Raw genomic sequence first — 22469 nt, 5'->3', positions numbered from 1 at the left:
GTAATTAGCCTATTACTTTGTTCTAATGCACCAAGGACCTTGATTCAATTAAAATGTCTCCTTTTATTTTTTATTGGAGAACAAAAGCAAATGGGTAAAAGCAATGTTCATTTGAGTTAACTATTGCTTTGTGACTGAATGATTGAATTTGTCTCCGTAGAATGGATCCTGATGAAGGTTTCTGGTCGTCGGTGTGAAAGTTTAGAGTTAAACACTGAGGACAGAAAGAGAATTGAAGAAATTAAACGAGAGCTTCTGCTGAACACCAAATACACCAAGGTAACATTCATACGCTAACATATAACAAAGTGCTTCTGGTTCACAAACTGTCAACATTTCAATGCTCAGTGGTTGTAGCCAGATCTGCCAGGGATGCACAATAAATTGTCACTATATTGGTTATCTTTCAAGATCAGTTTATATTAGATATTTAATTGTGTGCTTAGGATCCCTAGTTTTACATTTATAACTAACATCTAACACTATATCATAACTACAAGTAACGCAGCACTGTGATGTGATAAAAGGTATCTTTTCCATGTTAAAAGGAGTTTTTGTCCTAACAAGTTATGAAGTTATTAGCTGTGAAACACTGTATGACGTTTTAGATCTCTTCTAGAGCCCACAGCTAATCAGTCTGTCAGATTCTGGAAGAGGGTGCTCGCTGCAGAGCCATTTGAGGAGAGCTGAGCTCCAGCGAGGGGGAGCATGAGCTGTCGCTCCTCCTCCTGTAAGCTGTTTTAATGCGTACACCAACCCCACCCCTAACCCTACCCCCAGTGACATCACTCGTAGAAGAAGTGCAAAAAAGGTGGAGCTCAAGCTTAAGCTCCCCCTCGCTGGAGCTCAGCTCTCCTCAAATGGCTCTGCAGCGAGCACCACTTGGATTCTGGAGTGTATTACAGTTCTAAAGAAAAATATAAATGATAAATGATCTTTAAAAAAAAATTATACATTTATAGATATGGTATATAAGTCTTTAATTTCACTCCCCATTTAATTTCACCTTCCACATGAATAGTTTGTAAGCACAATTAAGTCCACACAGCATGCCATATCATCTGATAATTGTAAGAAATAATTCCAAAAGGCAACTGACTGTTTAAAGCAATATAAAACGAAGCAAAAATACCATGTATATGTTGAGTTTAGCGGCTAATCAGCCGGAATCAGTTGAGGTGATGTGACTGCGACCAGCGAGACCTAACTGTCACATTTAAGTGGCCATGCCCTTAATTATGCAGACGTAAAATAACTTAATATAAATGAAACGGATGAGTTATAAAAATATTCACCCCCTCACAGTTGTCATGAAGGGTAATATTAGCTATATGAACCAAAATCATTCTTTGTACCAGGCTGTAAACACCTTGTTTTCTGCTGTAAAGTTGGCCATTTTAACAGTGGGCTCCATAAAAATTTGCTCTATATGGAGCCAGGACTAGTGGAATTTTGATGAATTGCAGTTTCAGTTACTTATGTATTTGCTTTATAAGGGAGAGCGGGAGGTTGCCGCTTGGTCAAAATGCAGTGTTTAGTGATTATTTACATTAACCCTCATTTATGTAACAAATGAGTTGAGAATCAAAAGACATGTGAAAGTGAAACCATAAATCAGAATCGCACTGCTCTTAAAGTGACAACGCACAATATTCCTGCTGCCGATTGTTTAAATTATTAATCAAACAACAAAAGGACAAAATTCCTCACTTGACTGCAGGACTTTTGTGGCTAAAATTAAAGTTTTTTTCTTACAGTGAATATGCTTAAAGCACAGTTTGTTTCATATTTATATTCTATTTTATTCTATCTTTGCCATGATGACAGCACATGATATTTTACTACATATTTTTGAAGATCCAAGCATTCAGCTTAAAGTGCAATTGAAAGGCATAATTGTGTTAATTAGGCAAGTTAGGGTAATTATGCAAGTCATCGTATAACATAGTTTCTTCTGCAGACAGTCAAAACATATATTGCTTAGGGGGGCTAATAATATTGACCTTAAAATAGTTTTCAAAATATTTAAACCTGCTTTTATTCTACCCAAGACAAAACAAATAAGACTTTCTCCAGAAGAAAAAATATTAGAGGAAATGCTGTGAGAATTTCCTTGCTCTGTTGAATATCATTTAGGAAATATTTATTTTTTTAAAACTCACAGGAAGGCAAATAATTTTTACTTCAACTGTATATCATTTAATTAATCGTGATTCCAATGATGACCAATATAATCGTGATTATAATTATTTTCCCCATAATCGAGCAGCCCTAGTCTTAGGCATGTCCATAAGCGAATGTGCTACAAAACTGTGACAAAATGTACATTTTGAAGATAGAAACATTCAAAGCTTGCAGTTTGTCACTTCAGCCTTAATGGTTCCACGATTTTTTTGACGTCAACTCATACTTCAGTTTCTCATCAAATCTTCTGACCAATCAAATGCTCTCTAGTATCTGACATGTCCGACCACCAGTACACTGCTCATTTGCATTTTGTTTGATGTGCTCGATCTCAACCACTTTCTCTGACGGAGCTGTGATATTAACAAACTCGTATCAGTAGTTTCTGTTTTTTAGCACTGCTTCATTTCTGAACTAATTTTTATTTCCGTTTTTAACAAAACATACGTAAAAGTGCCTAACCAACTTTACTGAGGTGAAGTTTGATTTATATTCACTAGGCATGGGGCGATAACCGTTTTCAAGGTATACCATCGTGTGAAAACTCAAGGTTTTAAAGCCGCCAAAATATTATGTAATTATTATAATATAGATAATATATTTTAATAATTTATTATAATATAGATTTTTTTTATTTACGTTTTTTTTTTTTTTTTTAGGACAGCAGTATCTCCAGAAGAAAAGTTATCAAAAGATGACATTTAAAGAGTCTGTATTTTTGAAACAAATGAAGACAGCAGAAGTCAATAATTAATTTGAGTTATTTATCCTGACATGTTTACTGTTCCAAAATATTTAAAATTTTTCTCAAAGTGAAGTTTATTTATAAACTAATTTCGAGAGGAGCACGTGCTTATGATTGATAGTACCTGGTCCACATTAGCTAACACTGATTTATCAATCAGACGACTCCTTAACCACTATAAATAAATAGAGTGTCTTACTTCAACCATCTTCGTCATAAAGAATTCCCCCTTCCACCCCTACTCCTACCATTTTCTTGTCAGGGCAGCATGGAGGCCTAGTGGTTAGCACCACGGCCGCACAGCAAGAATGTCACCGGCTCTGACACTTCCTGGCCAGGTCGGCATTTCTGTGCAGAGTTTGCATGTTCTCCTTGTGTTTGCGTGGGTTTTTACTGGGCTCTCCGGTTTCCTCCCTTCATAATCAATCATCAGCTAAGGGTGAACTCTTCAAATAGATAATATTGTGTTCAAAGGGGAAAAAAAAATTTTTTTAACCAGAATATATTTTAGAGCATTAATCACAATACTGTGATACCATAAAACCGTGATATTTTTATCCAAGGTTATCATACCATTTTCTAACTGGTGAAGGACATGATCTAGTGTTATATCTAATCAGTGTGCATTTATGACTTAGGGCGTACTCACAGTATGTACAGTTGCCTTGAACCGGGCCAAAGCACGGTTATCCCCCCTCCCGTCTCCCCCGACGCCCCGCATTCACATTGCATTCAGGCCTTGGCACACTTACGTCATCAATGATGCGCTGTTCATTAAGCGCTTTCGCTCAGCACAGTGAAGATTTCTCTAGTTATATTGTTTTATGTGTTTGGGATGCAGTGACACAGTCAAATATCTCGCCGAACAGATCAGCCACTTTTGACGCTCATAAACAATCATAAAGTCCTCGTGCTATAGGTAGGTGGTTTGCTAAAGCTGCAGCTGTCGTGCAGGGTTTGTGTCTAATAATCTACGACAGTTTGTGTTCATTGAACGGTAAAAATTATTAATAAACACATATAAAACAGTGCCGTAAAAGTCACGTCTCGTCTTCAGTTTCGGGCTCTGGCACGCTTTGCACTCACACAATAAGTGGACCGCGCCAAAGCCCAAGTGAACAGCTCTCTGACACACCTCTTCTAAACAGGCCTGAGCCGGCCAAGTGAACCGTGCCTGAGCCCGATTCAGAGAACTCACACTTCTCAAACGATCCGAGAAACGAGTCTGGGCACGGTTCAGATAGCATAGTGTGAGAAGGCCCTTGAGGAGGCGTGGCTTTAGACTGCAGGGAAGGGTCATAAAATTTCTAAGCTATTATGCGAATGCTAGGATTCTGGCAGATCACCTACTGCAACTTTAATAGACAAATCCGTACAGACTTGTAATTGCCAGTAACCGGCACTAATTAGTTGCTGGCCATAAAATGACATATTTATTGTTATCACTTTGAGTTTGAACAACCTAAGTGTCTCACTTTATGGTGAAATAATATGAGTTTTGTTTCTGGTGCGGCAGACTGCATTATCAACACTCCTGATAGACTGTGTTCAAGGTAAAGCTGTTTGTGTGACTTTCTTCTGTGTCCACGTTTGCAGTGTTTCCTCTGAAACTCACAATCTACTTCCACACAATCCTCCCAAGCACTGATGTATTAATTAGTATTAATATATGCTCTCTGTTTGTCTTGTTTTGTTTCTCAGTGGAGCTCAGATTCCGAGGGCAGTGCACAGTCAAGTGTTGGCCTTGAATCTCAGCAGACAAAGGGTTATGTTGGACTGCGTAACATGGAGAATCGTCTCTCAGATCAGCTGCAGAAAGCCCCTTCAAATCCTTTGAGCACAGTTCAGGATCTTGAAGCCAAAGTACATGAGATCGCTCTTAGAGAAGGCTTTAGCACCAAGCCCTTTACTTCTATTACCATATCAACCACTCGCCGTACTCCATCTCCACAGTCACCACCACACAGTCCGGTCACAGGTACCCTGGAAATAACTAATGTTGGTTCAGCCAATGAGACGCCTGCTGGAACTAAAGACTCTGACAGAGAAAAAGAAACAGAAGGACAGCATATTGACGAGAAGAAAACAACTGAGGATAAACAAGAGAACACAATTACAGATAAAGCCCAGAGAATGTCTCACATCGATTATAATGTCACAAGCTCAACCTTCAATAACAAGTCCCACCTCTCTCACATACATGTCACCTTATCACCTAAACCCAAAAATCAGATTCGTTTTGAGAAATCCACTCAAAACATCAGTCAAGATGTCTCGCTTCAAAGACCCATAGTGCCAAGCGTGGCTGATCCACAACTGGAGCCCATGCACAGAATCTCAACATTAAATCATGTCAGTTCATATGAATACAGAGAACGGGTTCAAGGCCAAAACACAGGAAGTGTCAGTGCACGCTTTCCAGCCAGACACACACAATCCTCTGCTCCCTCTAACAGGCTGGACATGAAATCCAGAACTCTCTCTGGTCAAACTGCATACGGCACAGCAGGTACATGATGGAGATTTTATTATTATTAAGCTTTTTATGGCATTTGAGTGTGCTGGTATTTGAATCACTTTAATTGTTTTTCCTCATTTGCTTCAGCTGTGCCCACACTGCTGCCATACAAACCTCATGGAAGCTCCGAGCTGTTCTACATGCCGCAGGTTGATCCAGAACTTTCTCCTGGTCGCTCTGACACAACTGTAGAAAGTTCTCACCCAGGTATACATTTTTTTTCAAATGATTTCAAAGAGGCTACACTGTGGGTAGCATGATTGCCTGACAGCAAGAAGGTCGCTGGTTTGAGCCTGGGCTGGGTCAGTTGGCGTTTCTGTGTGGAGTTCTCCCCATGTTGGTGTATGGGTTTCCTCCGGGTGCTCAGGTTTCCCCCACAAGTCCAAAGACATGTGCTTTAGGTGAATTGGGTAAGCTAAATTGTCCTTATTGTATGTGTGTGTGAATGAGATTGTATAGATGTTTCCCAGTGATGGGTTGCAGCTGGAAGGGCATCCGCTGCGTAAAACATATGCTGGATAAGTTGGCGGTTCATTCTGCTGTGGCGACCCCAGATTAATAAAGGGATCAAGCGAAAAGAACTGAATGAATGATTTCAAAGGCATTTTACACTGCAGATATGCTTTACTCACTTAAAATTGTTGTCTTGCTTCTAGTCCAAATATCTAATAATTCTTAAACCAAGAAGCATTTCTTAGACTAGTAAAAAATGTTGCTTTGTTTTTTAGAAATAATAAGTCTAAATAAAATTTTTCCTTAAGATTATTTTTGCTTACCCTACTTGAAGATTATTTAGCTTGTTTTAGGGACATTTTTATTTTTCTGCAGTATATAATTTTATTTGACTAATAATATCTCGGCAAGATATCACACAATGAAAGACACAACGATTGGTGATTGATTCGGTCAAGTGATTTTTACCAGATGACTCATTGGACATACAAGGCTAACTTGTGTTTTTTTGAGCTCACTCAAAGTTCCTATTACTGTAAATCACATTCTATTGCACTGTCGAGCTTAAAATGACTGCAGAAGGCTTTTTTTAAAGAAATGAACTCACTCACTGTTCAGCAACGTATCACCAGAATAAAAAAAAATTTAAATCATATATTAACATTAAAAATCATATCTAACTTATTTATTAATTTGTTTGTTTTATAATTGTATATTTATTAAAAGGTTTTTTAGGATATCAATAAGCTAGTGCGCAACAAAACAGTGACAAAATTCATGTTTAGAAGATCTAAAAATAATATAAACATGTAAAACTGTAGTTTGTCACTTCGACCTAAATAGATCATCAGTTTTATTCACGTCACCTCTTACTTCAGTTTCTCATCAAATCATGACTAATCAAATTCTCTCTAGTATCTGACATGAAAAAGCCTTCTGACATGCCCCGCCCCCTTCAATACACTTCACATATGATAATTCACTTGAACCACAGATGATAGCCAAGTCTTATTTCAGAGGCTGCATCCTCCGAAGAATGTAGACTTCAAAGGTGAGTCCTTCAAAGTCCACACAGGCCGAACCGAGCGTTTTGAAATAAGACGATCTATCCTACAGAAGACAGATCTCATTACCTAGCAAGGTGTAAATAACACCTTAAGGTTAACAAGCAGCAATAAAATTTGTTATAACTTTTGTTTTTAAAGTATAAAAATTTACTACTCGTGTTTAAATGTACTACTCGGCCGTTAGAAAAGTACGGTCTATACAGTATGAATGTGAGAAGTTTGAATGGAATTCGGACGTACTACATGTGCCATTTTGTCATGGTCACGTGACATATCTGCGTCAGTTGCGTCGCTTCACTCCCATTAATGAATTCTCTCATGGGGCATCATAGGATAGCGGAGCGTGCATGGGATGCACACTTCGGAATCTCGCCGGAAGTAGTAAGTCATCCGGGTACTTCTCGCATTTTTGAATTCTATGCATTTGGATAAACAACTCGGTTCGCAAACTGTTTTTAGCACACTGTATAGTATGAAAGTATGCGGTTTCGGACGCAGCCATACATTTAATCCCCAGTGTCTTTTTTTAAAATGCCTACAGTTATCAGCATGCAATGAATCTTGGGATAATCGAGGCCACGAAGGATCCATCTGTTGTGTCCTTCGTTACCTGGGAAACGAAGGCTGCGTTTGAAGGAGCCTTTTTTTTTCAATGAGAGCCTTTGTCAGCCGCGATGACTCAGCACATTCGAATGCATCCTTCGAAGGATGCAGCCTCTGAAATGAGACAAAGCTTATAGAATACACAAGACATGTCACTTGTATCTTTTTGAGTGGGAAAAAGTGTAACGGTCAATATGGTGAATAAAGCCCCGCCTACTAGTACAGGAGCCAATCGTCGATCACTATATGGCAAATATTGCCCGCTTTCTAGTAAAGGAGCCAATCATTGATCGCTATAGACTGACGATACTCTGGGGGAGGGGTTCGGACCAGACGTGAGTTTCTGCAGATTTTATGTGATTTGGATGTTTAAAAATGAATCTAAAGGGACATTTGCTTTTCAATTTTATTGGTGATTCCTAATATAAAATTCAATCGTAAGGTTGGCAAGCAGTTTTGGAGAATTTGATGATTCCCCATTCAGACAGAGTGACCAAGCATACTGCCCGAAAGGTGTTTCAGAGATGGCCACCGAGTCGAATGACTTGCCTTAAAGGGACTTTGCTTGAACTTAATTACTCTTACTTGCAGAGCAGTTATAAAACAATACACTATTGGCTGTTTCATTTATAAAGGGGAGGGGCTACATTATGTCCCTTCCTCTTGATTTTTCAATTAAGATTATGCCAAGCCTTGAATGAAAATGCACATTTAAAAGCACTTCACCAGACCTTTAATGAAATGTTTTTACCTTAAAAATACTTGTTGTTGCTGAAATAAAAATGTATGATATGATAAAAAAAGGCAATTAATGTGCACCGGTTTTGTTCAGGCTGATGTCAAATCCAAATTTTCCATATATAACGATGTGTGTTGAGTAATAAGGGGTTACTACTTGTACCTCTCTAGCCCCTCCCCCCTGAGCCTTGCAGATGGTTCACACTCTCACCCGGTCCTGCATTATTCATGGGCTTTGTCCACGTGAAACACAATCCAAGAACAGAATCCTCATCTGATCCACATGCCAAACCTCTCTGGGCCCCCGTTTGTTTGTCCTGTGTGTAATCCAGCTCTCTCATGCTTGCTTTACAGATTCTGATGATGCTGTTCCTCCTCACTTCAATAAAGACATTTTAGGCTCTAGAGAGCAAGAAGACAACACAATTACACCAAAGCACAAGGAAGGCATCTACAGTAAGAGGACCAATATGAACAAAGGTAAGATGTACAGCAGTGTTTCTGTTAGTTAAATATCTCAAATAGTTGCTTCATTCTAAATCATTTAAATGGTCATCATTTATTCATCCACCTTGTTTTGTAATATAAAATATTTTAATACTCTCTATAATAGTGCAATTGTATTTAAGCTGCTTCAAAAATTGATTAAACAAAAATAAATGTTAAATCTGTCTATCTAATTCAAACCATCAATAAAACAGCAATAGGAACACCATGCTAAAATAAAACTGGTAAGAGCTTTGTTATTACCTTTACTTTTTTATCCCTCCCAATTTCTACGGATTATTCAAAAATAGTTATGTCTTTAAATAATAAATGAATAATCTGTTATATATATATACAACTGATATATATATATATATATATATATATATATATATATATATATATACACATATATATATATATATATATATATATATATATATATATATATATATATATATATACATACATATATATATATATATATATATATATATATATATATATATATATATATATATATATATATATATATATATATATATATATATGGATCTATATATACAGTTGAAGTCAGAATTATTAGCCCGCCTTTGATTTTGTTTAATATTTTCTTTTTTAAATATTTCCTAAATTATGTTTAACAGAGCAAGGATATTTTCACAATATGTCTGATAATATTTTTTCTTCTATGGAAAGGCTTATTTGTTTTATTTCAGCTAGAATAAAAGCAGTTTTTATTTTTTTAAGGTCAAAATTATTAGCTTTTTTTTTCTATAGTCTACGGAACCAATCATCGTTATACAATAACTTGCCTAATTACCCTAACCTGCCTAGTTAACCTAATTAACCTAGTTAAGCCTTTAGATGTCACTTTAAGCTGTATAGAAGTGTCTTGTCAAATATTATTTAGTCATCATGGCAAAGATAAAATATATCAGTTATTAGAAATGAGTTATTAAAACTATTATATATATATTGACCAATATTTTTGTCTTATTCTCAGTAGATATATACATTACATTTTGGTGCAATTAAAAAACTGTTTTATTAAACAGTTATATTAATTTTTTCATCATGAATTTTGTCACCGAACATAATTAATAATAAAAGATAATACATTTAAACTTACATGAGGTATTGCAAAAAAAAAAAAAAAACACAGTATTTAAATTTGTTTTTAAAACATTTTTCTTGATTTTTCTTCTTTATTAAAATATTATTTAATATTTTCCCTTAACATATTAATTTATCATATTTTGTTAAATTAGCTCTAGTTTTAGCTTTGGTAAACTGTCCTATTGTGTGACTGTCTCAAGCATGATTCAATAAATTACAGCTCTTATAAATTAAAAATAAAATCATACATTTAGTAATAAATTCAGGGTTCATACGATCATGAAAAACCTGGAAAAGTCATGGAATTTTGACATGGCATTTTCCAGGCCTGGAAAAGTTTTGGTCAAATTGGTCAATCCCACTGAAAACTTTAAGTAGTTGGAGGAAGGACCCCATTCAAGATCATGTGTCTAAATCATTGATGTGCACCTGGCTGCAATTTATTTAACTTTTTGGTCCCATTAATAAAAATGCTTTGTTGTCTTTTGGTGTAACACCCCTCTATCCCATTGAGAAAAACAAATTTTATTCATAATTTCATATCAAATAAATAGCACTGTATTAAGACAAGTGTCCAACAATGAAGGTAAACTGCTCTCATGGTATTTCATAGTATTAAGAGTTGTTTTTTCTTTTTTACTTTGCTATGTCACACCATAGGACACATTTAAAGTACAAAAAAATTGCTTTATTATCATTCCATTACATGTTCTAAACCCATTGTTTACCCATCAAACTACATAAATTTATTTGTTTTTTAAGCATATTATTTTCTTTTTATTTATTTGTTTTTAACACAAGTTAAGATTTAATTAATGTCGGTTTTATTGTTATTGACTAATGCACTTACCTGACAGATTTCATTCATTCATTTCCCTTCTGCTTTGTCCCTGGTTTATCAGGGATTACCACAGTGGAATGAACCACCACTTACTTGGCAGATGTATTTTTAATTTTAGGTGGTTTGTGTAATGTTTTTTATGTTTGGTAAAATAATTTCTAAAAGCATCTTTAGGGATTTTTCAGCTAATTGCAATGTCTTGTCCCAATGAGTGGATTTAGAGGTTTTTTCAAAAAAAAAAGAAAAAAAGAAAGCACAAGTGATTTTTGCTGGTTTTGACGTCAAAGAAAATCTACATTGTTAAAAACCAAAGAATTCTCCAAAGTGATATTTTTGAAAAAAAAAAAAAAGTAATTTTGTTTACTAGCTAATAACCTTATCATTACCTATAAAATGAAACTCCTAAGCTTAATTAGGGGAGCCTTATAGAAAATGCTCATTTACAAGAAAAGAGGTCTGATGGATTTAGAGGGTTTTGCTTCTGAACTCTTCAAATATATATCAACATCTCGTTCTAGGCTAAAAACTGAAGTGAACAAGTGGATTTTATTTGCAAGGTTGTAGACCAGATTACTTAAAGATAGACGAATATCCAATAGTATTTGACGATTCTACATTAGCAGAGTTAACATTTTAACAAAAAAGCTCTGAAATTGATAAAAACGTAATAAAAATTGGTAGCATCTTGGATACGTCAGTAAGTTCAAGTTATCGCCAAAAAAGTAAATGAACCGGAATTGGTGCTTTACAAAGAATCTATGTAATACTTGGACTGCCATGGACTGTTACTATAACACATTATCAACACAAACACATTTTAATCTGTCCTGCTTTCAGTTTCCAGTGGAGATTGTCCTCCAAAATCAGCAAGCACTTTTGTCAGTACCGCTCCCGAAGTCTCAAAGAAGAACATGGAGACTGTTGGCATAGATGCAGAGTATAACGATAAGGAAGACCATTTTGTCCCCCTGAACATGGAGGCAGACTACAGTATGGACCATGTCCATTTTCATAACAGCACCACACAGGAGCCTAAAATACCTCGAGAACCACACTACTCATCTTCTCAGCCAAACAGAAGACCCTACAGGGGGAACAAGAAAGGGAAGGACAGAACACCTCATGATGTTAGCCTGGAGATCACAAGTTCGCTAGACCAGCTGTGGCGTCGCTTTAATGAAAAATGGAGCACAGAGGAGTCCCGATCCATCAATGACGGAGAGACGTCTCTGCTAGATAGACTGGAGCGCTTGTCTCGTCTCATTCACAACACCACTCCAACAGACCATAGTATTCAGCAGTCATCAGACAGTGGCAATGGAGAGTATAACAGGATGAGAGACCAAGAGGAAGAAGAGCAAAGAGAAAGAGTGCAGTTAAAAGCGCCTCCAAAGCATGCGTGGGTTCAGGATGAAGGACAAGGGAAAGTGCATCTCTGTCCTGCTGAGAGAGACGAGTCTGTGGAGACCAGCAGTAGTGTTTCCACTGTGGACACAGAGAGACTGCAGAGAGCTTTTGGAGCTCACAGAGTCACACGTGAAGGAATGAAAAGCGACGGCAGCTTGCTCAGACTTTACAACAGCATCAACGCAAAGAAAACAAGTCGAAGGAAACCAAGTACTAAAGATGCTGCAGTCTCTGTCACAACAGACAATACAGATGACTCCACAGTAAGACTTTTCATTTCTGCTTTGAATTTATTGTGTGTATTTTTAAATATAGTCAAGTCAAGTGATTTGAAAAGTATTCAACAAATACAAAAAAAAACATATCTTTATTCTGGAATGCAGTAAGTAACTTGTAATATCAGAGGTTTATAGGATTAGGAGCCAGATTGAATAATTAATCGCAAGAGGGATCTTATTTTGCAATGTGGACATAAGCTTTTTTTTGCAGTTGTTTTTGAACTTTTGTTTTCCTGTGGGGAAAATGACTAGAAAAAAATGGTAGTTAGCCATCAAACTACTGAACTATTCCTACTGTATATATGTACTTCTTTTTTTTTTTTTTACTAATATTTTATTTAATTTCTTTAGGACAACAGTAGCTATGTTTCCATCCACCTATTTTATGCGCATTTTGCAAATGTGCATAAAAAAAAACAGTTGATGGAAACGCTATGATGCGCATACATTTTGAAAATGCGCATAAACAACTTATGCCCCTAACTGGGTAGGATAAACTTTTTATTCGATAAGAAAAGATGCTCATAAACTGCGATAGAAACACTTTTACCGCACAAACTCCAGCATGCGCATTAAAAAAGGTCATGTGATTTTGTTAAAAGAGATCATGTGATGCTTAAAATGTTTGTGAATGGATAAAACGTCAGGCTGAGCACATTATAAAACATCTGAAATGTTGTTTTGGTCATTATAAAACGCCTTACCATTTCAGTATTAATGTTATTATATTATTAATGACCTCCAGAATCGAGAGCGCCTGTGCTCCGCGTCTGACAACTTCAAACACCACTGCGCACTCACTGCTTGCCAGGATTGTCTTCTGAGGCGCATTCATTTAGAAAAGATTGATGCAGCTTCTCCTACTGCAGCAAATGCAGTTTTTACTGTTGATATTTGGCACCAGTTAATCAGGAAGTGACGATTTTGTTCGCTTTGACTCGTTGGATGGAAACGATGCTTCATTCGCACAAATTTTATGCGATAATTCAGTTTTGTGCATAAAGTTTATTCGCATTTTTGGATGGAAACATAGCTACTGTCTCCACCAAAAATAGGACCCTCCACATAAAAAAAAAATACTGTTCCAAAATATTATTAATATTTCTTAAAATCAAATATATTGTGTTCAATAGGGGAAAAGTTTTTTTTTTTTATTCAGACATTTAAAAATGATTTATTTTAGAGCAGTAAGCACAATTAGGGTTGGGTACCGAAACTCAGTACTTTATCGTTATCGGTGCTACATTATAAAAGACTGAAGTATCGATAAGCTCTAATGTTAACGGTTTTGTTTGGTGAAAGAAAAGATAGATCAGGGTGTCAAAGAGGTCTTAAAAAGTATAAAAAGAGAAAATTAAGGCCTTTAAAAGGTATTAAAATGTCTTCATCACGTTTTTACGAGGTCTTTAATTTTCTTAAAGCGTTGTACATAGTGTTTGAATCCAAAAAAGCATAAATATATTTATTTTCCTCCTAATATGCTCGATCCATGCGATTGGTCCGGGACGTGTCCGGCCAAGTTCCTTCGTGCAGGTGATGTCACTTAATTTGCGACAAACGCTGGAAGATGATCTGGCGCTCTTCACATGTATCGAAACTATAGAGTGAAATAGACGGCAAAATGGAAAAATGTACGTTTGCGTACTCCTGGTTGGAGTAAGACGAGTTTAGACAGTGGCTGAAAACAACCGGGAAATTTATTCTTTCAAGCTTTGTTTCTTCTGAGCTTATCTGAGTTCTTTTGAATGGTTATGCTTTATTGATTCATTTAACTACAACTATTTATTAGCAACTGTTTATTAAGTTAAAGGTTTGATACTGATTAGAACTTAAAGTGGCGACAAGGTGTTAAAATATTCTGGGAAGGTCTGTAAAAAGTCTTAAAAAGGTATTGAAATACCTTTAGGATTCCTGCAAATACCCTGAAGAAATTGATTGAAGATACAGATTGTTTAATAAGCTGTCTAATCATGTGTTGTTCTTGCAGGTCTCTGCTGGCTCTTTATCATCTTCAAGCACTTCATTCCACCATTCTCAAAGAGGCGTCTTCAACAGCCTTAAAACAAAAAAGTCAAAAGTCAAACTGGTCAGCAAAAGTGTGCAGGCAGGTCAGTACCACAACGACAGACTTTTTGCACAACACAACCTGTATCATTTAAGAGAGAAAAAAAGAAAAAGAGATTCCCAGCAATGAAAGGCATCGTCTGAGTTTTTGTTTATATTTATTTTTTGTGCAGGTTATTTGGAGATTGTGATAAACGGCACACGAAAGCACACTCGAGATGTAGGCACCGTATTTCCCTCTCCTGGTGCTTTCAAAAATGTCTCTTCATCAAACAAATTTGGCAGTGGCCTTCAGAATGGTATTCCCATCCCTACTGCCTCCACAGCTAAACCAATCCAAACAGCTCTGAAGAGAGACTCCAGCAATAAGAGTGTGCGGACACGTTACCCGCATGGTATATATTACATGTTCACAAACACACACGCACACAAACCTGTTTACTGCTGTTTTTTTAGGGGCTGATCACACCGAATGTGCGTTTCTGTGCATGAGGTGCACTACACTGCCTTTTTTTTGTTGCCTTTTTGCTAGGCAACGACTGAATCATCTGCGTATTGTGCGCGAGCGCTGCTGTTGATATTATTACAATTGTAATATTTAATAATGTTGTGATATTTAAGATTTGTGAAGCCATACCGCTCTGGATAACTCAAAATAGTGACCACTAGCCTCCATCTTTAAAAGTCTCCGTATTCATCTTGACACCAGAAACACTGCTGTCACAGCGGAAACCCTGCCTCTGCTTTCATTTGATTGGAGAATGAAAAAGATGCGACTGACATAGTGCGCTTTTTTCGCTCAGAGTTGACTTTTTAACTCTTAACTGTTAAAAAGCAAGGCGCACAGGGTGCATAAGCTGCACTTAAAATGCTTGCGGCCATTAGTAGACCATTCAGTAAAAGCAGTTCTCAGCTTAAAAACCCCATTTGGTGTGTGATCAAGGCTTATCTCTTGCTCTTTTAAATATCATGTTGTCTTCAAGGTGTGTCATGGTTTGTTTCTGCTGATGAGCTGAAGTTTGACGGCCGCAAGGAAAACCAGCCACAGAACGAGTCAGAACCTTCCATAAGCCAAGCCTGGTTTGAGCCTTACAGCAGGACTCGACCTTGGAGAGAATCGAGCAGAGAACCGTTAAGGGAGAGACAGAATCAGCAAGAGCAGGAGAGGCAGACAGAAACCAGAACAGCGATGGAGACGGACATCAGTGACAAAACCTCAGCTCTTGTTCGTCTTTCACTGCAGGTGATTTTTTAATGATTTATTCCATCAACATGCTAGAGTTCTGAAGCTTGCTCACACCAAGGATAGCTTTAAAGGGCCATGAAACCCCCTTGCTTTAGTAGGGTGTTTTCACACCTTTACTTTGGAAAAAGTCAGGAAAGTGGGCGTGTCCAGCTCTGCTTAGGGGGAGTGTCAGAGGAGCAAAAGAGGGAGGCTCTGTAAAAAATTGGCATAAAAATGGGAGTGTTGATTTGGGCACGCGCTGATTTTCTGTCAAGACACACTCACACACAGGGGAGAAAGACGGACTGTGTTTACTTGGACATCAGTAATTATATTATTTGCCAAATTATTAAACGGTGGACTTTAACTACAGTTTGGCTCTTTCATTCAGGAAATTTCTTTCATGCCCCTCGTGACAAACGAGATATTTGATTCGAGGGATTGCTCTAAGCCTGTATTTTTCATGCTATCTTTGATACCACACGGCGAACGAGTGGAAAAAAACCTCGACATTTCCCAGAAACTTAGATGCACTCGGCAGGTAGCATCTGAAAGCCGTGTGTGTTATTCCTGTCACAAAATGCGGTGAAAATCCTGCACAACGGTAAGTTTGATTGTGGTGCTAACATGTGCTAACTCGGTGTAATAGTTAGAAAGCAACACTGCACGCTTGTTTTGGCAACACAACGCAGCATCTCTCTGCCGTCTGAACACTGTAACATTAATGAATATTAATGAAGTTGCACGATAGAGCGGACTGATTGGTTTGACCCAAGCCTTACTCATGCATTAATGCAGCACACTCAGAGATGTAATAAGGCTCTCCCAGGTACAGACGGCCAGTCTACACGCTGGAATACACGCTAAGATCTCATGGCCGTGACGCAGCTTCAAAAATTTGTTTTAAACCGGATGTACGAATTTGCTCTAACACAAAAATAACCAGTTTTCATTTTTTTGTGAAATATATGTATCCTAATAGTGTTTTTAGCAGCGTGGGACATATATGACTGTCAACAGCTCAAAACATGTGTTTTAGTGTTGCGTGACCCTTTATCTTTTACATTCCAAAGCTGCAGTCATATTAGGCCCAATCCTAATTCCCCTTAGCCCTTCCTGTTGCCTTCCTGTTGTTGGGGTAGGGGTTCTCTTTAGCTTAAAGGTGTAGGACTAAGGGGAAGGGGTAGATAGCCCTCCGAACAAAGATTTTTCAGGACCACACTCGAAATCAAGGGGTAAGAAAATTTCCCAGAATACACCAGCCACAACGGCAGGATAGCTGCACCCGGAAGTCAGAAGATCCTCAAATTTGTATTTTTAGTCATTATTATGATTTCTTATAACAAACAAGCACATGTTTTAATGTATTCATAACAGTGTTTATGTTTTACTGTCATGCTTTTAAAAAAACGCTAAAATAACAACAGCTCCTGTACAGCAGTCTCCCAACATTCTGACACTTGATGACACTTGAATCCCCTGTGAGAAAAGTGAAGTGGCTGGGAATGAGCTTTTTACAGTGTCTGCTATAATGTTAATGTTGTTTTTGGTGTGTTTACATTAATAAATGTTGCCACTGTGTAAATGCGCAGTATAGTTTTGATCTTATTGCCACATTAGCATCACCTGACTTCTGGGTGCAGCTATGCAGCTGTTGTGGCTGGTGTATTTTGGGAAATTATCTTACCTATTGGTTTCAAGCGTGGTCCTGAAAAATCTCAGTTTTAAGGGCTATCTACCCCTTCCCCTTAGCCCTACGCCTTCAAGCTAAAAAGAATAAGGACACCCCTAGCCCTTCACGTGAACGTGGTAAAGGGAAGGGCTAAGGAGTAGAATCGGGATTGGGCCTCAGTGTTCATTTTGGATCCTGTTTGTTTGGTTTGTAACCTCATATAGTAAAACTTTACTTGAAGGGGTGTTCATAAAACATAACACGTCAAGAATATGAATGAGATTTTATGCATGCTAATGACAACTGTCATTAAGTGTCATTTACTCAGTTGTCATTTTTAATGCAAAGATGACATTGTTATGACAACTTGACAAAAACAAATACTACACAACTGGTCTTCGTCTTTGTCATGACAACTTGACAAAAGCCCCTTTCACACAGTGATAGCGGTAAATATTCAAAAAAAAAAATTCCGACTTTACCGGTAAATTAAAAAAAGCTCTGTTTATAAAGGCATGGACTGGAATTTTTCTGGAAAAGACCGTTCACACATCCATTCCAAAATACTGGTAAATTCTGACATCATTAACCAGAAATTGGCTCAAAACAGCTGCGTTTGTATTAGTAAACGTAAAAGGAATCCGGCATTATGGTTTCCCTTTTAATTAAAGCTTTAGCATTCATGCAGCAGTTTTTTCCCAGAGACATCCAAAGGCAGATGTGCCATTTGACAACATTACAAATTCCGTGGATGGATAAGTATTGTGAACAACTTCGATGAAAACATATGGAAGAACACTTTCACATGTCGAGTTCATAATGTGTGTTCTGGCGCTCATCAGAGCACTTCAGCACATCACGTGCACACGCGTCAAGCAGAGCTTGAAGGTAAACAAACGGTGGTTTATCATAAGCATTCTATCGATAATCTTTACACAGTTGGCATTAAGAAGGAACAGAAACGTTATCTGACCAACAACTAGCAGCTAAATCTGTCTGGAAAAGTTTCTAAAGGCTTTTATTTTCATAAACAGCGCAGATGTGAATGTGTCTGAATGTTCTGATTGGCTGCAGTAGACGTCTCACGTCAGCATTCTAAGCAAGAACGCGCTCTTTCCGGCAATCTTCTTTCCGTGTTCACACAGAACAGCATTCCGGCAAATTAGCGGTAATGTTACAACTTCTCTTTCTGGAAAATTGCTAAAACGAATTTACCGGTATTTTCAAATAGGACCTGTTAATACGTACAGACCTTACCAGAAAATTGCCAGAAATTTTCCAGAAAGGTCTGTATGTGTGAAAGGGGATATTGACAAAAAAAAACTTGTCATAAACCTGTCATAAACATGACTGTCATGAGGCCATTATATTGACATGAATATTTTTTTTCCACTTTTTTAAGTGGAACATACTGTATTTGTCATTACAATGTCTCATTTAAACTGTCATTACTCTGTTAAAGGATTTAATTCACTCTGTTAACATTTAATTCAATCCAAGTTTATTTGTAAAGTGCTTTTCACAATAATTACTACGAAAGGGGCACATTATTGCATTACAGTCAAAATAAAAAAGGTTGTTAGTCAAAGATTTCATTACAGTCTTCTGAACACCCGTTCAGGTGAAGTGTCACCCTACATAATTTACTGTTGATTTTTTGTTAAATTTAGTATAACTTTGTACATTTGCATGACGCTTTTCCAACAGGAAGCTCTGGAGCTCCATCGGCCAGAGTTTGTGTCTCGCTCTCGGGAGCGAATGAAGCGGCTGGGGTTGCTGGTTGAGGAACGGAGGTTACAGGCCATTTTCAACAGAGAGAGAGAAGAGCTCTTCAACTTCCCCGCACCATCACGGCCACTCAGAGCAGGTCAACTTACTCTCTAAGAATAACTATTTGTAGCACGAGTCAGTTCTGTATCTATTATACAAGCTTGATTCAACTTATGTGTAAAATATGCATCATTTAACTAAAATACACTTTTTCTTTAGCTCCAGTACCCCGTAAACGAGTCGTTCCAAGAAAAGAGATGGTCCAAAGGTCCAGAGAGTATGTATACATGATCACCAAGCTCATGTTATTTTAACAAACACAGTACATGTTAACAAAATAGTATGTATGTATTAGGGGTGTAATGCTTCACAATTTTATTGGTTCAGTTCTGTGGTCACGGAAATACATAACTTCAGAATTTGCCATTACCTATTAATTTTCAAGGTCATGTGATCAAAAGTTTGTGACAACTTGAACTTATGCCAAGTTCAGACTGCATGATTTTCAAAGTAGTCGTGTCACAGATGTTTTCACACTGCATGACTATCTGGGCTAACGTTTTGTTGCTGCTTTGTTTACACTACAAGATGGATTGGCGACCGGGGCTTTCACATTGCATGACTTTACAATAGGTAGAATTGCTGACAACTTCGTCCAAACTACGTCTCACAGCCAAAAACACGTAGTATATCTTTTGTTATTAGCTACATAATGAGAAAAAAGCCTTTAATGGGGTAGAAAATGTACATATTTGTTCACCTGGGTTTGAAGGGAATTAGCAATTTCTCCTCAACTTTCTTTTTTAACTTTCTGTATAAAACGTCAGACACTGGTGCTTCTGTCAAACCTCCACTAGTTTTTCCTCTATTTCTTGGGTTCAAATAAACTGAAAATGAGAGCTTTTAACTTCTCCCTCAACCTCCCGCTGGCCTGCAGGTACACTCACACAAGTGAATGCTGGTCTTTCATTGGCTGTGATCGCATACCGATGTTATTTTCAGTGAAAATTAATTTCATACGGCATGATTTGAATCGCCGACAGATCCAGATATTTAGCACGCCAAATATCTCACAGGCATCGGAGACTCATTTGCGATTCTCTCAGATCGCGTCTTTGATAGTTCATACTGTGATTGTCACTCACGTGCACGAGCACCGATTTGCCTGTGATTTCAGGAATTTGTCGGCGATTTCTCAAAACCTGTCGGCGAGTCAAAATCGAGGCTAAACTCATGCAGTCTGAACTCGTCATTAGTAATGCAACGGTTCCCAACAGGGGAGAGGGGTCCTCAGCGAGCTCTGTGGGGGGTTGCGTCATATTTTAAAAAAAATTTAATTTAAGTGGACAACTAAGTCTGGTTTATACTTCTGCGTCGAGTGATCGGCATGACCCACGGCACATGCAATTGCTGTAGTCGAGCATTGATACTTCTACTCTCTGTTTGTGTTTCTCTGCAATAACACTTCCGAAACGCTAGCGGGCAGTGAGGTGTTTATGTTCCTCTGTGTCAAGTTTCTTCGCTGGTGTTTTTTTCTGAGCACTACCTTATTGCACAAATGGCCCAAACTCGCTCACTTTGAGGCAGGAATCTGCGGATAAGCAACAACTTTAATCATAAGGTAAACACAAAACAACAGTTTCCATCTGGAGCTCCTTCACGGGACTCCACACTTGTTAACACTTGCTCTATTGGGCTCGCGCTGCTCTCACCTCAGCCCACTACATGCGACGTTTAGTTACATTTTTTGAGAGGTATGCATCAGCGTCGCCGACAGCCACGGAGAGGGTTTTGCATCTATGCTTAGGCTGCGCCGGAGCATATGCGTGCCTTTAGGAGAACGATCATCTAGCCCCGCCCTCCTTAGTTACTGTAGTTACGCCTGTCAAGCTTTCATGCCTGGCACGTCGGTGTTAGACATTCCCAGGGATATAATTAGTCATTTTTGGCGAACAGGTGAGATATCTTAGAAAGCAAGAGAAAAAAAGACTGCAGTATACATTACAGGGGTATATTCATGACATAATAGGCAACCGATTAGAAAATAATTTAATCAAAATTGAAGCTAGGAAGCTAGCCTAGCTGTTTTTTAAACAAAAAGCCTGATAATTGAATTGTTGTACAATAAAGTACAGCGTTACTAACTGATGAGGAAACACGCATGGACAGTGCTTCTACCATGGCTACCACAATTCATTCATAGCAAGAAAAGGCCAGAAAGGGGAAATCGATAGATTTGTGCCAAATATTAGCATCATTGACCCATAACAATGTACATTACCTATAACTGTCAGTATGTTTGTGTGCTCTTTATACTGTTTCTATTCTAATTTGCAGTTAAGTGGAAAAATAAATAAATTGACAAGAAAATGAAAGTACTGAAGTGAACAAATAGATTTTCTCTTCCAGCAAATGTTAATCAGACACCAAATATTAAAGCAGACACTAACCCGCTATAACATCGTCACCAATGACTAAATCTCCAAAATACGGATGAAAAAATCTGAGAATTGTAGCTCTGATATGGACATGAGGGTTATAAATGACTGAAAAACAGCTGCGGGTGAAGTATGTTGATTGCAAGTGCTCAGATTGTAATCACATCTCAGTTTTGTTCTGTTGATATGTCATTTTAAATATTCGTAGCTTGAAACAGATGGAAATATGACTGGATTGTGGTCGCTGTACAGCTATTGCGAGGGCTGAAATGGAGCAATGCTCATAATATTGAGCGAACAAAAAGAAAAAAACAGCTGGGAAACATAATCTGCTTTGTATTTTTTTTGAAAACACAGTTTAGATCTTTCAGCGTAAGAGGTGTGTGAGTTATTGCCGTCAATCACTAAATGTGTCAGGAATGTTAAAAACAAAACCAACTTAACCTCACTCTTTTAGCGCCCCTCACACAGCTTGATCCATGCTGGCATTTCTCCCCTTGCGTTTTAGGTTCTGTAAAAGGGAAAAAATTCCACCACCCCGCCCAAACTTTTAGGAAATTTTACTGGGCATCAGATTTGCACAATCCATATGCACAATGCTTTGGCTTGTTTCCCTCGCTCGAAAGCTTGACAGACCTCCTTCGCGTAGCTACAGTTACTAAGCCATGATTGGTGTGTGGCGGTTTTCGGGTGTGGCTTAGTGAAGGGTCAATTGCATCTGTAATTTTTCTCTACCGTATCATTTTCTAATCACTTTGTTTCACTCATTTTCATAACCTAGCCCAGTTTTTTCTGTTCGTCATAGGTCAAGGAAATTCAATTTTATCAGTGAATGTCAGGGAAGTTGGTTAAGTGGGGACC

The 22469-nt window shown here is 37.8% G+C and overlaps 1 protein-coding gene across 3 annotated transcripts in view; it reads left to right on the top strand.

Annotated features, from left to right (window-relative positions):
• alms1 (ALMS1 centrosome and basal body associated protein) overlaps positions 1-22469 on the top strand; it is a 38469-nt gene that overhangs the window by 12279 nt on the left and 3721 nt on the right. For 2 of the 3 annotated variants that reach the window (NM_001442475.1, NM_001442474.1), the window contains 10 exon segments: positions 161-279; positions 4631-5438; positions 5535-5654; positions 8663-8788; positions 11592-12424; positions 14427-14547; positions 14677-14898; positions 15487-15746; positions 19108-19267; positions 19390-19447. In NM_001442475.1, the coding sequence (NP_001429404.1) occupies positions 161-279; positions 4631-5438; positions 5535-5654; positions 8663-8788; positions 11592-12424; positions 14427-14547; positions 14677-14898; positions 15487-15746; positions 19108-19267; positions 19390-19447 (2827 nt within the window). 3 annotated transcript variants of the gene reach the window in all.

This window comes from Danio rerio, chromosome 13 (assembly GCF_052040795.2).
Source record: "Danio rerio strain M-AB ecotype USA chromosome 13, GRCz13ab, whole genome shotgun sequence".
NCBI classification, from domain to species: Eukaryota; Metazoa; Chordata; class Actinopteri; order Cypriniformes; family Danionidae; genus Danio; species Danio rerio.
Note: the sequence above shows the minus strand (reverse complement) of the source record. Positions and strands in the feature narration are given on the sequence as shown.